This window comes from Rutilus rutilus, assembly GCF_951802725.1.
Source record: "Rutilus rutilus genome assembly, chromosome: 25".
In the NCBI taxonomy this organism is placed as follows: Eukaryota; Metazoa; Chordata; class Actinopteri; order Cypriniformes; family Leuciscidae; genus Rutilus; species Rutilus rutilus.
In genome coordinates, this window is record NC_140229.1 from 12,014,300 (window position 1) to 12,032,646 (window position 18,347).

The 18,347-nt window shown below is 35.7% G+C and overlaps 1 protein-coding gene across 4 annotated transcripts in view; it reads right to left on the reverse strand.

Moving 5' to 3' along the window:
- The window catches only part of ntm (neurotrimin), a 338,066-nt gene that overhangs the window by 3,090 nt on the left and 316,629 nt on the right, over positions 1–18,347 (reverse strand). For 2 of the 4 annotated variants that reach the window (XM_084400200.1, XM_084400201.1), the window contains 4 exons: positions 8,655–8,786; positions 7,561–7,681; positions 6,512–6,663; positions 5,824–5,859 (listed from right to left, as the gene is read on the reverse strand). In XM_084400200.1, the coding sequence (XP_084256326.1) occupies positions 5,824–5,859; positions 6,512–6,663; positions 7,561–7,681; positions 8,655–8,786 (441 nt within the window). The remainder of the gene's footprint in view (positions 1–5,823; positions 5,860–6,511; positions 6,664–7,560; positions 7,682–8,654; positions 8,787–18,347) is intronic. The other 2 variants (XM_084400203.1, XM_084400202.1) reach the window with 1 other exon arrangement.

The window sequence follows — 18,347 nt, forward strand, 5'->3', positions numbered from 1 at the left end:
GAGAACAGCCAAACTTGAGTCGCTTCACCGTCGCCTTTGATCATAAGAAATCTTCAGGGAGGAAAACAGGTACAGTAGATATACTTCAGACTGCTCTCTACGGTAACAGATAGACAGACCTCACATACAGAGTTTTCTGAATGCTTCCATTCTGTTAAAGAGGATGTGTTACAGTTACAGTAACCAGTACTTCTATTTTTCTAGAACACAGACACGATGAAATGGTAGAAGCCTGCCAAATATTTCAGTTGATGTGTGCCAGCGGGGAACAGGCATGCAAGTGGATTTTACCACCCGCTGCCTGGCTAGGGCCAATATAGCCTGTGATGTGGACAGATTCTCTGGCCTGTCCCAGACCAAAGACTGAGGCTGGGGCAGAGTTTTTTTGTTTTTTTTTGGTTTGTTTGGTGTATTGTACTGTACAGTACATTAAGGAATAAAAAAAATGTGCCAATGTATGCATTGGTTGTGGTCTTTTGTGTCCATCTGAGGGCAAAGTTTGTTTTTTCAGCAAGAGTGAATGGTTTGGAGTGTAGAGCTTAATTTTGACCTGAAATAGGATGTTTTAAGAATTGGGTGAGACGTTATGGATTTGTGTTTACTGCTTTGAGAATACAAGGCATAGATTCAAGAAATGTGTTTAAGCAATCGAGAAAAACTGTAATACTGTGTTTGTATACTGTCTATGATGGTTGTTCATTGAGTCCCTTGTTTTTCCTGAGCAGTTAAAACTGTCCAATGTTCTTCAAAAAAAAATCCTGCTGGAAAGGGTAAAAAAAAAAAAAAAAAAGGGTATGCAAAAGATGCTGGAAACCTGAAGAATTTGCAGGACCTGAAGGATTTTTCTGAAGAACATTGGGCAGTTTAACTGAAAACAAACACAAAACAAAACAAAAAAAAAAACAGTTGTGGATCATCCAGGTAGCAACAGTATTAGGAATTAAGGGTATATGTAAACTTTTGATCGGGGTCATTTTTATAAATTCAGCTTTTTTTTTCTTTTTTTTTTTCTTGTAGACTATATGTAAAAATATTTCATGTAAAATATCTTATTCAGGACAGTACTAAAAAAAAAATAACATGCATTTGGTATGATCCCTCTTATTTTGTTAAAATAAATTAACATTTTGCAGATTCTACAAGGTGTATGTAAACTTTTGAGCATGACTGTAATCAGGCCAACAGATTGATCAGTAAAAATCTAAAGTTATATGGGTGAATCTTATGAAACCTGTCAAGAACTTGTCTGGATCATATTTCATCATAAAATCAAAAGATCTTTTTTTAAATATATTTTTGCCTGAACAAAATTAAGCAAAAAATACAGTTATATTATAAATATATTACTATTATTGTTAATAACCATTCAAGTCTGTGGTCATTAAGATTTGGGGGGGAAATTAAATTAATATTTTGATTCTGCAAGTATGTATTAAATTGATCAAAAGACTTTTACATTGTTACAAATATATATATATATATTTCAAATAATTGCTGTTCTTTTGAAATTTATATTCAAAGAATCCTGAAAAAAAAAAAAAAAAAAAATGCAGCACAACAGTTTTCAACATTGAACATTGTTTTCAAATTCAACTTTTACATCACTGGAATAAATTACCTATATTAAAGCAGACTTTTTATATTATATATTACAGTTGTTGTTTTTTTATTAAGTAAATGCAGCCTTGGTGAGCAAACATTAAAAACATTAAAAAAGCATACCAACCCCAAACTTTTGAACAGTAGTATATATATATCTCAATGGTTCAAAAACAGGCTTGATTTTATGGTAAAATCTGACCTGGATATGGTTTTGTGAGATTCAGCTCTGTATAACGGTTTAGCTAGTTAGCTAGAGACGTGTGGCTAGTTCTAGTCTTTGGTTTGTTACCTTGTCATCAGGTAGAGTTTTAGTCTTTGGGACAGTCAAACAATCTCATGAAACAAACATATGGTAACAACAACTAACGTGCAATACATACTCTTTCTGACCTCCAGTTTCCATCTTTAGACATGTTCAGTGTTGAAATGTACTGTATGTGGGTATATTTCTATTTAGGGGTTGCACCGACTAGTCAACTACTCAGACTTCAGCTGCATTAGTTCAATAGAGTGCAACAGTCAAGTTCCACAGGTAAAAAAAATCCCATTCATTTTCTCCATAGGGAGAATATATATATATATATATATATATATATATATATATTTTTTTTTTTTTTTTTTTTTTTTTTTCATTGAAACCTTTCAAGCCAGACCTACCAATCACTCCATGGTTGTTAAGTGATGAAATATATATCAGTGAAGGCAACACGTCAGTGTGATTCAGCTTCATTTAAAAACATAATATTAATAAAATCATACTTGATAGTCAATTTCCCAATGAAGAACTACAGTATATTACTTACAATCCTTGGATCTAACCATAAGAAAGTATGGTTACCATGGAAATGAGATCCATGGCAAAAGATAATAACCACCCACTTCCATGAAGCATTGCGAATGACTTAATGACTACACTCAAAAAATTATTTTATACTTCAAATTTTATACTTAAAACTATTGACATATATGTAAGAATGTTCATGTATTAATCACTTTTTTTCCTGCCAATGTGTGAACATCTTGTAATGAAACTTAAAAAAACAAGAGCTTCCCAGACCTCCTAGGTTGTCTATGAAAGAATGATTTATAGGTGAAGGGCTTGGGTTTTTGCAGATGTCAATGTTTCATGCAAAGAAATTGTATTAATTCAACCTATAGTCAGAGCATTCCCAGTAGTCAGTCAAGAGAATGACTGGGATGAACACTTCCGGAACCAAGAACACTGAAAAAAAATTGGCAGTCGCAGACTGTTATGTTAGCAAATTATGCACATAAAATAATGTTTCAAGTATCGTCTACCATGATAATCCTACACACACTGCGCTGAACACTTTCCAGAAGCTGTGTGAGCTGTGTCATTTACATAACGCACAACACAACTGACTAGTTCTGGCCAACAAGTCAATAAAAAAAAAAAAGTAGTCATGCAACCCCAAGTATATAAATATACACATGTAAAGTTTAATTAGTCAAATTTATTGAAAAAGTATTATTATTTTTTACACTCTTGGTGGAAACAGATATTTACAGAGCCCTTAAAATGACATGGTAATGGGAAAAAAATATGAGATGAGAGGAAAAGTTATATTTCAATGCTTTTGCGTTCGCTCGCAAAGAACTCAAAGTTTCTCGGGGGGACGCAAAAGCTGTTAATGCTACAGTTATGTCAATGCTGTAAAAGCTATAATTTTTCACCATGTCCCTCTAGGAGCGCTGTAAATATTTGATTTCTTTCCCTTTTTTGTTTCACGTTTGGTGTGAAAGATCAGAGAGCACTAATATTCAGTCCCAACAAAACAATCGTTGTGTCATGGCATTAGTATGGCTGTCTATTAAATCCTTCTCTTTGATGGGCCGTTTAGACTGAAGTCTAATTTCCCCTGGATTTAGGGGAGTACAGTACTTTCTTTAGGGACAGCTATCCAATTATTCTGCAGCCACAGCTTAGAGTAAATCCTGCACAAGTGTAATTATACTAATGTGAGGTTCTCACAATCAAATTCAATGCAATTAATGACTCTCCGGAGAGGACATGGTTACCAATCCCACGCCTTTTTTTTTAGGTCAGACAGTGGAGAAAAGTTGGCCAGGACAAGATTTCTATTCTTGGCAGAGAAGAAAGATTAAAGGACAATACAAGGACAAATCAGTAACAACCATCAACAACATATGCAGGCGAGGAATGACCCCTTACAAAAAAGTAGGAAAGACCAGAGGCAAATATAACACACTAGATGTCTTCAATCACAAACAATTTAGAGTGATATTTATTCAGCATATACTCAGTAAAGACTCTCAATGCCACAGAAATGAGCAATAGTTTGACAGAAAAATACAAATATGTTGAGGTTTTAAAGGAGTGTATTTTTTTTATCATTATTTTATTGACAGACTGCAAGTAAATACATGCTAATGTTTTGCTCATTTTCATCTGACTGAATTAAAAGGTTTAAAATATTTGAATCTTTAAAATATTCAATGAACATTATTTCTGTCTGGGTTCTTGAATTGGCAGATAAGAAGTATATTTTTGTAAAAAAAAAAAAAAAAAACACTCAAATAATGTAGCTCTCACTTTAACTGTTGCTTTAATCATATTATCCAACATACAATATGCAAACTATTCTAAAACTATATTAAGTATTAAATCAATGGCACATTTAGATTTATTGGTTAATCTCAACGTGTGTTGTTATAACTGCAATTTTAACATGACTTCTCGTCTGAAAATCAATATGATTATTCTCAACTTAAGTGTATTAATGGTAGTATTACTGTTGACACATTCATAGTTTTTATTCCGAAAGTCAGAAACATTTTTGTAGTCTGATAAAAAAAAATAACAACTTGACCCCGGTTTCTCCTACTGTGGCAGTACCATGGTACATTGAGTTGTTATATACTATGGTACTGTATGATTTATGTTATTATGTCCAGGTAAGACCATAACACTTTTTGTAAGGGGCAAATGTATTACCCCCCCCAAAAAAAAGATTCTGTCATCATTTCACCCTTATGTCATTCCAAACCTATTTGACTTTCTTTCTTCTATGGAATAATACACTGGTCATTCTTTTCCATGTTACTATACGGCAATGAACAGGAACTGAAGCTTTCAGGTTTCAAAAAGAATGCAAAAGTACCATAAAATTATCATTCTGAAAGTGTTCTGAAATCAAACAATAGATCTGCGTGAGAAACAGACCGAAACTGAACAGATAATCTTCACCTCCAGTGAGCTGTTAACCGCTGCAACTAGACCATTGTGTCAGTGAGTTCATCTTGAGGACTGAATCAGTCCAATTCAAATGAATCATTCAGGCTGATTTTGTGGATCGAATCAACTGAAAATCAAACTCAAAAGAATGATTCTTTCATGATTTGGGCATTACTAATGCTCTCAAACTATGGTTTGACTTCAGAAGTCTTGGACTACAGCACTTTTATGATATTTTAATGGTGTTTTGCATCCTGTTTGAAGCTTGAAAGCTCCAGTCCCTGCCCATTGTAATTGCATGGGCTAGAAAACGGCATTTCATTTTCTTTTCCTGTTCTGTGGAACAAAGTATGAGTGCAAGTAAATGATGACAATTTTCCTTTAAGTACATTTCTCATCAACTGAGTAATAATGAAGCACTTTTCCACAATTCCACAAACATCAAAAGACATCATATGATGCAAACATGTACTTACAAACGGCGGATGAGAGCATGCATTGACATAATGAAGCCATGCCATGGTGGAGGAAGGTTAGACAGGAAAGAAAGTGAAAGAAGAGAAAGAGAAACATGTTTAGGCTAGAGAAAACAGAGACTCATTCATCAACCCACAGTGACTGAAAGCAGAATGAGGCATGTCAGTACCCCGCCAATCCCAGAGTGGCAATTGAGACTGTCACTCAATGTGCTGAATATATTATTGACATTGCAAAATGGGATTTTAAGCTAATAACCCCTTAATAGGAATAGCTAGTGGCCAATTTAAAATCTGACAATCACATTCTGTCAGACGAGGCACAACAATTATATTACCCTGTTCAAATCAGGGAAAATTTGTGCGTCAAACTCGCCGATAAACTTGAGTGCCATTTCAACAACTTGGCTTCGTCACATTGCGGTTGATGTGAAAATAACCATGTTTGCATCTTCTTTGCGTATTAAACACACTGCAACATGCTTTAGGAGGTGATCAGGACGCCGCATTCCCATGCACACTACTAACCTTGCAATAGCGTTGAACTAGTGGGTTCAATTATTTCTACATCAACAAAAACAAACATAGAAACATGTATCAAAAGCAAATGAAGGAGAATCCTGTGATGGAAATCTCAAAGATTAATAGTCGCACAAAGAGTTGTACCGATTTCGATACTGAAATTTAAAAATGTGACGATACCAGCATTTCCCTCTAGCATTTTTAGTGCTGTTGAACAGATTCTTAAACACCTCTGATTGGCCATTGCGTTCACATGCTCAACATATATGTCTCTGATTGGCCATTGTATATGTCTGTGACCATAATGTCTCTTATTGGCTACAATGATCAACAATATATATGTTGAGCACGTCAACCCAATGGACAATCAGAGGTGTTTAAGAATCCGCTCAACAGGGCTAAAATTCTTCAGGGAAATGCTTGTATCATAACATTTTTTAAATTTCAGTACCGACTTTTGACAACTCTAGTTGCATGGCTCAGAAACTACCAAGTGGAAATTCAAAGTGTTTACAAGAACGTTATCAGCTGGAAGTTTTGCTTTCGTTTAGCTTTGTTGAACGAAAGTTTAAGCAAAAAATGAAACATAACTATCTTCCGAACCACCGTTTGTACATAAAACTAATTGAAGAATTGTGAAGAGGCTCCAAACCGTTTTAAAACTTGATTAAAACCATCAACTACCGACACTTACCGTATAGGACGATGCTTGTGTTAGCGCTCCCAAGTTTGTTGATAGCGACGCAGGAGTAATTGCCATAGTCTGCCTCGGACACGTTGAAGAAAGTCAGCTTTGAAAGTGCTCCGTCATCCTCGATCTCAATGCCTTCAAAGCCATTGAAGATCCTGGGAAACAGTCAGCAAATGGGGAGACTTGAATCAGCACAGCCTTGTTTACGCTACATCAGAGCCTCCTTTGAAGCTTGAGGTTACATTTATGACAACATCAACGTTTTCGGACGCAGATTGCGGCGGGCCTGGATACATTCAAAGGAGGCAAAACTGCAGAATTGAATTACTGGCAGCGGCACGCAGAGGGACATGCACACGCTCTCTTATGCACATTTAATTATGATACAACATTGTGACAACTTATTCTTCACTTGACATCAAAGACAGTTTGAGAGAACCAACTGAGACACATCCAGCCAAAGGCACTCAAATGTGAATTATTTTCTGTTGAAAACAGTGAATTTATGACAGCACATCTAGTCAGACATGTACAGCTACTGAAATACATTTGTCCTTCACCTCTTAGTGTCACTATCAATATTATAAATCGGACAGACATAGTGTACAGGAAATAAAATAAACTCTTGTAACTAGCTGTTACTGTACATATAAGTTTTAGTAAAAAAAACAACAACTGGGTCACAACCTCTATTAGGTTTCTTTACTATGTACTTACATCAAAAATTTTGGGGTACAATGTACTTATTGTATTGAAAAAGGTGTAAAGAAAGGGTTAACATTATAATAATTGTATATTGTTTGTATAATTATAGATGTGACTACAGAAATGAATTTCAGATGTAATTACATGCAGGTATTTCTTTTTATATAAGTACAATGTAAAGACTAATTTAAATGTTAGTACATGCAGTAGTAGTTCAAGACATTTAGTGGGATAAAAATTCAGTTTTGTTATTGTAACCATCTATGATTCCATAAACTTCTAGGTTACGGTTTTATCCTAAAGAAAGGAACAGATGAAGCAGAATATCCTGAAGTGATATGCCATACCTCCTGTCATCTCTGTACCACTCAAAATCTGCCTCGGGTACAGCATCTGCCTCACAAAGCAGGACACCTCTCTGACCCAGGGTCACGCCAACATCTCTGCCATCTGAAATACTGGGAGGGACTAGACACACAAAACCACAAGAAAGTTAGTGAACTTGAGATTATTTACTGACAAGTTTAACAAGATTATTTACTGATAAGGCAATTACTTAAATAAATAAATAAAGTACATTCAGAAGTCTTAAAACAAGTTATGATCTGCATAGTCTTCACTGTGTAAATAAAAAAAGTTACAAAAGTGATTCAGTCAAAAGCAGTGAGAGATTTTCTATCTTTAGTTGTTGGATTAACATTAATGACAGATGGCAGCAGGTTTATTAGGCTGCTGTCATTTTAAGACTGAATGCAAGGATCCAATATAATGATATGGTAGTAATATAATGACAATATACTGATTGGTTTTCTTTCTCTACTTTTTTATGTTCACTTAAGACACAAATGAATATGATTACAAGGATACTTGCAAAGGCAGGCAACTTGACACATAAGTATGTGTATAACCATTCAAGCCCAATAAGGTGGCAAAAAGAACTCAGTTCAGTACTCACACTCTATGAGCAGCGGCTCTCAGACAGCGCTCAGAAACCATCTCTCAGAAAGCACCCGCATATGGTGAAATGAGTTGTCTTTTGCTGCTTATTGCACTTTAATGGTTTAAAATCACTTGTTTTGAAACCGCAATGCTTAAAAACACATGTAAATGAGAAGCTTTTGTGACCTGGCAGCACAGCAATGTCATGTGAGCATAACCGAGATAGAGACAATGGTCCAAAATCTCTACCAGTTGACATATTTCTACTGGCTAATCGTGTCTTACCGGTATATCGCCCACTCAAGATGTTTTAGTTTGCATTTCAAGACATTTCATTACAAATTATATTATCATTTTATATTCATTTAATAAAATCCTAAAAGTTTCTGTTCCTTTATAGGTTTAAATAAATCAATAAAAAAAAAAAAAAAAAGTATTTTGGCCATATGTTGTATGCTGCATATGTGTAGAATATGTTGATATAAATTCATGAGACACTTACAGTTGACTGTGAGCTCAACAGTCTGTGTGTCCACTGCAATGTCGTTCGCTGCGGTGCATTCATACACTCCTGCTCTATCTCTGCTGATGAAGGGAATCTCCAGAACCTCATTGTCTGACCCTAGGCTGTCATCTAAACAAGAAAACATTAAAATATGATGTTATGATCAGGGATGCAAACTCATCATGGGTGAAAAAAGTTACAATCACATGAGAACCGCTTGAGAGAGAGAGAGAGAGAGAGAGAGAGAGAGAGAGAGAGAGAGAGAGAGAGAGAGAGAGAGAGAGAGAGAGAGAGAGAGAGAGAGAGAGAGAAAGAGAAATGGAACCAATACACATTCAATTCACGTACTGTAGTTAAAGTAAATCACAAACATTGCCACCAGGGTTTGAAAGAACTTATACTTACAAGCCAATTTGGCTACTAGACTTTTCAGTCACACTGCTGCATTATTGGTCTTTAAACATGGATCACAACTTAAATTACATTAAACTGACTTAAAAAGAATAGTTGAATCTTGTATAATTTAAAATCTTAAATATGGCCTAACTTATTTCAAATTTATTTTAATGAGTTGAAGTAATGTTAAAACAAATGTTTTCATGACTTATTGATGTCATTTTTTGTACAGTGTATTGGCCATTCAGAACTTTCACTAGCCATATCCAAGTCACAGTTTATATTTAAAGGTATTTATTACAAAATAATTTCATATTATTAAAAAATGGCAGGCATCCTTCTATGCACTAACAATACATTTTAGGTGGACAAATAAATTCAAAGAAAATCAAACACCACCTGAACAAAACAAACCTGTCGTCTCAAAAAAATAGACAGGATAGGCAAGGGTCTGCAAAACATTGGCAAATGTGCTGCTTAGTTGCTATAGGTGTTTTTTTGTTGTTTTTTTACACTTATCCCAGTGGGGATTAGTTACCCCATTATTATTGCTTCTTGGGTCTGCGCTATTCCCTTCAAAGCAAACATACCAGCGCGCCTTTATTTGTTGCTTAGTGACGGTTGTGTCGAAGTAAGTGCTGCGCAATTCCACTATATTTATTATTTACATTGACTCATGAGAGTTCAATATGTTCGCTAAATCTGCGCATATTACATAATTTATCCAGCAAATTGAGTCAACATAATTTGTGAAACATTACCCGCCAAATTGCCTTGTGATTTGACATTGTTATCCTCCACATTTTTACCCATATTTGCCATTGTTCATTTCAAACCCTGTGACATTATGAAACTGCACAGAACATCTTGTGTGTGTAAAAGCAAACTGTTTAATTACGCTGTGGTTATGACAGTTTAGTATAGTAGAGCTCAACTAAAGTTGTATTCGTTGGCAAAATGGTAGGCTAGTTTTTTTAAACTATCATCGGATGTAGACCAAGCGGCAACATTCTGATCTGAAAAATGAAGCCTACCCGGAAGTGCGAAAAACTGCAATACATCGAAAATCCGCTAGAGGGAGGTCCCAAAAGGGAGCAAATGTCCATAGACCACCATGTTAAAATGTCCGTTTTCACAGCATAAATTCATGTTTTTACAGGTTGGTCCCATGTACTTTTAATGGATTTTTCGATAGCTTCCGAGTGCCTGACAACTGTGAGGGGGGTGAATTTTTTTTTAAGTCGTTAGTTTAGATCGTATTTAGATATAAAATGTATGACAATAAGGGCGTGGTTAACTTTGATTGACAGCTTGATTGACAGCTGACAAGGCAGCGCCACGGAGAATGACAACATAAGAAGCGCCATTTTTTAATACAGTTGACATATAATACTACTGTTTATGTATCATGAAATGTAGTTTTAAGAGTTTTTCAGGCGAGAATGTAGTTGTTTAAAGCTCAAATTTGTGGTTTATTTATAAAGATTTATGAAAATTGTATCGAGTTGTGAGATCCAGCGATGACCGGGCGCTCGGCGCTCACGTACCCCGCCTGGAACAGCCTTTCCTCGGCTAGTCGAGGTTTGCCGCGGACTCTGGCGTCTCTGTAGTGGTTAAACATGAGATATAATTCGTCTTGTGTATATCTAACGGGCGATTTTTGGTTTCGTGAATCTATAATTTGTTCCCTGGCCAATCGTTTTGGCTGAGGGGAAGTTTCATAACTTTATAAGCTATTTAACTTTACCGTTGTATGGTTAGACTAGAGCGCTGACTTTGTATGTTTGACTGAATTGTTTGCTTTATTTGTATAGCTTCTTGTAACTTTACCTTTTACTTTTATAATGGCTAATATTGCTAAAAGTGAAATTTAACAAAAAGAGACTGGGCTGAGTTTTGTCATTTGAAATTTTAATACAACGAAGATGATCTGTAATGTTGTTTACTGCAACATCTGTTGTTTAGTACAAATGCACATATTGCCTGGACCATATTAAAATGTTTAATATTTTTATATTATATTTAAAACGAAAAGAAGCAGGTTTGTGTTTTATATTTTGTTTTGTTTTTATAAATAGGCAAACGTTATGTGCAGTGAATATAATCAATAAGCGTTGCCTGAACCACATTTGTGTGGCTATAATGTTTAAGATTTCTTTAAATGAAAACGAAAAGAGTTAGTATGGTTTTTTATAACATATTTCGTTGCCTAAACTATACACAGAGATAACCGGAGTAGCAGAGCGAGCTGAGTGACGCGCGCTGCGTTAGAAGGTGGGCGGGGTTAGGATTTCCCAAGATTTTCCAAGATGGCGCCGCCCATACCCCCCATAAACGGCTTCAAACCCGTTCTTCAGAAAGTCTATGGGTGACGTCACAGACGCTTTGTCCATATTTTTTACAGTCTATGATGTAGACGAATCACAATAATTACCTATAATGTATTGAACGGCGAATTTCGCAGAAAGGTGACAAGTTTGCATCCCTGTATGATCTGTGTTATAATCTTATTAAAGCTCTCAAAAAAAAGAGAAGGGTTGTCCGGCTTTACTCACGATTCCTTAAAAGACAACTACAACAAAAACAAATGACTGTGATTGTTTGTTAGGAGTGTTAATACTGGAACAACTAAGTATTACTTGGCTAAATCACATCATATTGCATGCGTCTCGTTATCACAGAATTTTTTAAGTATTGTCACATCTATACTTTTCTTGGGTACAATATGCCACACTGTAGAGCATGTTGATGCCCTTCTATGCAAATTCAAACCTCATCTTCCCTGAAATACCGATGCTCTGATTTATTTATAGTCATTTGTGTCCTATTGTGGGAGAAAAGACACTAGAGATATGAAATTTGATTCAAATATGAGTCTCTGTCTCTGTGCAGCTGCTTTGAAGTGTTCACATACACACTGGAGTCAAACTGCTAAAACACACGCCACCTTTTCATGTTCACGAATTCCAGACTGGGGAAAAAACGTTAGTGGAAAGGGATCCTTGTGATGCAGTTCTCAACGTCAAGCAGTAATATGCAGTTGGCTTAAATAAATAAATATCGTCCCCGAATGTAGTTTCTGACAGCAAAATAACACACCGCATTCACTTAAGTATGTTCTGAAAGACAATGTCTTACACCTGGGAAAGGCTGTTAACGAGAAAGAAAGAGGCACTTCCTTTAACCTGATGAGGAGTGTCAACCGAACGCTCTGGAGAAAGAAGCTCATTACCGTTCAACGCGGTACACACCTCGTTGCACTGAAGAGCAGCTCGGAGTCTGCTCAAAAAGGGTCTTGTACAATTGTATTGTTTTATTGTTTAAAAGTATTTGATTTTAAATTCAAACACTCAACTACACCTTCAAAATGAGCCAATTAAACCTAAACGTTTAAATAGAGCAAGCCACAAGCGAGCACAGACCTGTCATTATAGTTTAATCTTCATTCTAGATGCTCATTTTGATGTTTCCCACTGGAAAGTCCACATCATTGGAGCTGCAAAGGACTGGGAAAGCTTTATGAAAAGCAAACCATCGGCTTTGATACCCGGTCCAGCAGAAAGTAAATGTGGTGCTTTGGCATCAGGTGCATTGTGGACTGTCTTCCATCAAAGGGAAGATTGACAAAATGGGACCGTTTATTTCCATCAGGGGCTCTGGGTTTCACGGCTGCCATGGAGGATTGTATCAACGCGAAGTACTTGAAGACTGACATCTCAGGCTTTTTTCTTCACCAATACACTCCTGAAGCACATTCATTATGCATTTCTTAAATAATGCAACCGCTTTTGTATATTCATGGCCTCTGATGGCATTATAAGCATCAGTCAATAGTACGATATTATCAGAAGTTAAAATCAAATGCCTCTTGAGCTGAAATGGTACAACGTCCTGGTTGTCATTAAAAATAGAACAAGCGCCAAACAACTCTATTAATGGAGAAACTAAGCCCACAGAAGTTAAACAGGCTGGCCTCCACAGTCACATCCTCAGATAGCTTACTCACTGACGAATACTGCACAAAAATGAATCACCAGTTTGAAACGTCGACCAGAGTGTTTTAGGAGTGCCCAGATGACAAAAATAAAAGTAAAAAGAATACCCATAGACAATAGAGTTGGTAATCTTTATACACAGCTTCAGATGAACCTCGCACTCTCCACATACACTAAAGAGAGTGGGGTGAAAATTACAACAGGAATTACAAATAAAGAGAATAAGATATCATAGTTATCATTTTGTGTAAATATGTTGTATTTTGGGGTAAAATCATACCCTATATATTGTATTGTTATATATTGTATTGACAACTCATCAATTAAATATTTACCATCTTATATTCTGCATAATTGGATGTTTTTTGTTTTGTTTTGTTTTTTACTGACAAAAACTACAAAATGTTTAGGGCTGGACGATTTGAGATATATATATATATATATATATATAACATTGATGTAAGTGATCGCTTGGATTTAGACTTACCTATATTGTATTTTTAGGTATATTGTATTGAGCTCACAGGCAAATTTACTTTAGTATGTATTTCCCCGGTGTTGAAATCAGGCACTTGTAAATGTCAGGAAACAGAACGTCAATATCCATGCAACCCTGGATCTTTGGTTAGTTGTAAGGAACACTCCCAAGTCTAAATGTTAGTTTAAACTGATATAATCGTTTGTTTTTCGTTTTCGCAGTTTCCAATATTAAATCCAGTCATGCAGCAAGCTCTTTTGCCACTCAGTACAGCTAAGGGGGGCTGTTCTGGCGTTAAAAGTGACGTCAATGCATACCCTCTATAAAGTCAAAAGGGATCAAAAACCAATACTGGACTCTGAGAAAAACAACAACAACAACAACATGAGACCCCCCCATTCATTTCTTGGCGAACTATCGCTTTAATACATTTGAGCAGACAGATATTCTATCAACAATGCCAAATGTCTAGTTTCAGAGTTAGTCAGAGGTTTTTCCATGAAAATGTGTTATTGTTGTATCAATTGTTTCAGATAACACCGTCTTGAAATTTCAAGTAAAAACAAAGTGAACTGTGACTGGTAATGTTTCATGTCACTCAGACAGGCTCTTCCTATACTTATTTCAAAAAAATAAATGACTACAATAAACTGTAAGCTGGACCAGATTTTATATTGATATTCAAAAGTATGACTATGCTAGATAACAGGTAAATCTAATCTCTTATCTACATAACACTGTTTTAAAATCACATTCTACAACTATTGGAATGTCCTAGACCTCTAGCTAAAGTAGCTCAGCCCAGTATGAGTGTAAAGTACTGCAGCAAAGCAGAGAGCAAGCCACCAATACTGCAGAGCTGTTGCACACACACACACACACACAAAACCCCAGAGAGAAGGAAAGCAGAGTTGGGCAAGGTGCTGAATCAATCCAGGCACAGCTGAATGTGTCATCTTACGAGGGACAGGTTCTCTGTCTGATCCCTCCAGACAGCAGGGCAGGAACGCCATTACCGCACCATCTGATTTCCTTAGCTTCTCTTCTGAATGTGAACCAAACAACAAATTTGCTTAAATCAGAGGTCAGATGATATCCCGTTACCCACTTTTGGTGCACGATACACCTTGCTATGACAATTTATATCCATATCGGTTTCCAGGTGAGTGCCATGCACATTCTCAGTTATAGAAGATTTAGCTGCTAAATAATTTAGGAAACAAAAGGTCTATTACATGACACAAAAAAATACAGACTTGACTAGTGCAAAATCTTATCTACAAACATAGATAGAGTGAGTCACACATATGCCCTGCAGATATTTATTGGCTTTATTCAGCTGCGATTCTTGTCAGCAAAGATAATGCAGTTTGACAGGCTTGCTTTGATTCCAGCCATCAAATATCATCCAGTCCTTGATTCTTTGTTTGACTTAAAAATGTGAAAGCCACATCTGTTACTAATGCTGAAATATGCTTTTGTTTGTGCGAGCAAGTGCAAATGTGTTTGCGGTATATTTGTATGTGGCATATCAGTGTAAACAACGCCCACAATCCAGTTTAATCACCTAATAAATGTGCTGAAATATCTTAATTAGGTCGTTGTTATTCTTTTCAGCTTAAATGCATGTGCAAAATTGGGTGTTTTGGTAAATTCGGCTCTTGAATGGAGACGAGATGGAACAGCGTGCTGTATTTGATTTGAGAGACAATACAAGCTTCAGTAAGAATGAAAAGATATACACACATAGCAGAGTGCATTAGCATGAGGTAGTTTGCGGTTCCACAAAGTAGTTCACAGATCCACATCCACTAAACCCCTGAGGCCATTGCTCAGGAGAGAGAAACAAACCAGACCCGACCAGAGTAATATCAATCTATAACCCCACTCCAAATGCATTCATTTCACTCTGTTTCTGTCACCCATAAAAAAAAACTCTCGAAAATAACTGGAGTCAGCATAGAACCGAGGAGGGGAGGGCAAAAGAAAAATAGAGAGTGAGATCAGCAGAGTAGAACTGTATTAGCAGTTAGGGCCAGCGCTCAGAGGATCATTTGGTTCCTGAAATGAGCTGCCGAACCCAAACACACAGCAGCCTCATTACATAGATGGTTATAAACAGGATTAATGCAATCACAGCTCAATAAAAACCTCAAGCAATGTGCTCCACACAATGTGCTCTTCACTGAGCCAAAACCCTAATTCACGCTGATGTAATAGGAGTGTTAGCTCCTGGGACACAGACGCTCATTAAAAACAATGTTTATTCAAGTCGATTAAACAGTAGCAATGATAAATTAGCAACATTATTGACCCTGTTCCTCACCCAAAGGTAAAACAATGCTGCAGCACAACAACACATTTAGGCTACTCTTCCCATACTCACAATGCAACTTAAACGCTGCTTGGTATGAATTGGATTTTACACAGAAAGAGAAATATGGGATGCATATCCCTTTTTGAAGATTAAAAAAAATAAGTAAACAACCCTCCCCACCACAGGCTTTTGCTCTGATCACATGAAAGAGAGACCACGCACAGCCCTGCAAATTAACTCAAGTGTGTAATATGTCTATTAAACAGTATCAGGGGATAATAACATTAATATCTTCTATTTATAATTTCTTTTAAGCATAAACGATCCATTTTTTGCATGTGGAAGGCAGAACACGCAGTTATACACATCCTCCACAAATGCCAACTAGTAAATATTCAAGAAAGCCAACTAGTGCAATGCAACTAAAATATTTTCTTTACCCTAGAATGCATTGACCAAAAAAACACACACAAAAAAAACACACTACATGCATTTATTAAGGGGATCAAAATGACCTGTTTTGGAATTAATGCTTTTCTTTAAAGCAGTGTTCTTCAACCCTGCTCCTGAAGGACCCCCAACACTGCACGTTTTCTGTGTCTCCCTAATCAACACACCTGATTCAATTTATCAGCTCATTATCACATGGGTTAATGAGCTGATGAGTTGAATCAGGTGTGTTTGATTAGGGAGACAAAGAAAACGTGCAGTGTTGGGGGTCCTTCAGGAGCAGGGTTGAAGAACACTGCTTTAAATAATAGGTGTGCTAATAACTAAATAATTGAAATAACTGATGATACACACGTTTTAATATGAAACATGTATACTTTTAATTGCGCCACCATATTTATGTTATGAATGATTTGTAAATATCTTACTATCTATAGATGTAAATATGTAATAATGTTGTTCAGTATTTATCAAAAAATACAAAAAAGTACGTTTTTGTCCCTGTAAATGTTACGTACTGTTCAAATACCTACGTATCAACAAAGAGACAGAGGGTCAAAGAGAAACAACTTTAGACACAGGGTTGATGTCTGAGGCAAATACCCATACACAAAAGAATTGTATTTGAAATATATTTTCTGGATATGTTTTGGAATATATGCAAATATTTGAAATTGGCCCAATAAATATATTTCATACTTATATTTCATATATCTTTGTTATATTTCAGAATATATTTCAATGTATTTGGAATATATGCCACATATATTTTTGACACTTTTGGAGTTACTTGTGCAGTTATACACATCCTCCACAAATGCCAACTAGTAAATATTCAAGAAAGCCAACTAGTGCAATGCAACTAAAATATTTTCTTTACCCTAGAATGCATTGACCAAAAAAACACACACAAAAAAAACACACTACATGCATTTATTAAGGGGATCAAAATGACCTGTTTTGGAATTAATGCTTTTCTTTAAAGCAGTGTTCTTCAACCCTGCTCCTGAAGGACCCCCAACACTGCACGTTTTCTGTGTCTCCCTAATCAACACACCTGATTCAATTTATCAGCTCATTATCACATGGGTTAATGAGCTGATGAGTTGAATCAGGTGTGTTTGATTAGGGAGACAAAGAAAACGTGCAGTGTTGGGGGTCCTTCAGGAGCAGGGTTGAAGAACACTGCTTTAAATAATAGGTGTGCTAATAACTAAATAATTGAAATAACTGATGATACACACGTTTTAATATGAAACATGTATACTTTTAATTGCGCCACCATATTTATGTTATGAATGATTTGTAAATATCTTACTATCTATAGATGTAAATATGTAATAATGTTGTTCAGTATTTATCAAAAAATACAAAAAAGTACGTTTTTGTCCCTGTAAATGTTACGTACTGTTCAAATACCTACGTATCAACAAAGAGACAGAGGGTCAAAGAGAAACAACTTTAGACACAGGGTTGATGTCTGAGGCAAATACCCATACACAAAAGAATTGTATTTGAAATATATTTTCTGGATATGTTTTGGAATATATGCAAATATTTGAAATTGGCCCAATAAATATATTTCATACTTATATTTCATATATCTTTGTTATATTTCAGAATATATTTCAATGTATTTGGAATATATGCCACATATATTTTTGACACTTTTGGGGACCCGTACAGAAAAAAAATACATTGAAATATATTCTGAAATATAACAAAAATATATGAAATATAAGTATGAAATATATTTATTGGGCCAATTTCAAATATGTGCATATATTCCAAAACATATCCAGAAAATATATTTCTTTTGTGTATGGGTAGTCACAACAGATTTTTATAATTCAGTTTTATTGTTGACAAAAATGTATCCAAAAATACTGTGTTGAGTCAAAAGTCCACAGGAAATGAATAATGTACTGGTTAATTTGACCACCTTTATGCTTTCTTAGGGTAGTGATAACCTTTTCCCCCACATATGAAATATGAAAATGCCATTGATGAGGGTCAGCAACCCTACTGTTTGAACTAAAGGAATATCAAACAAT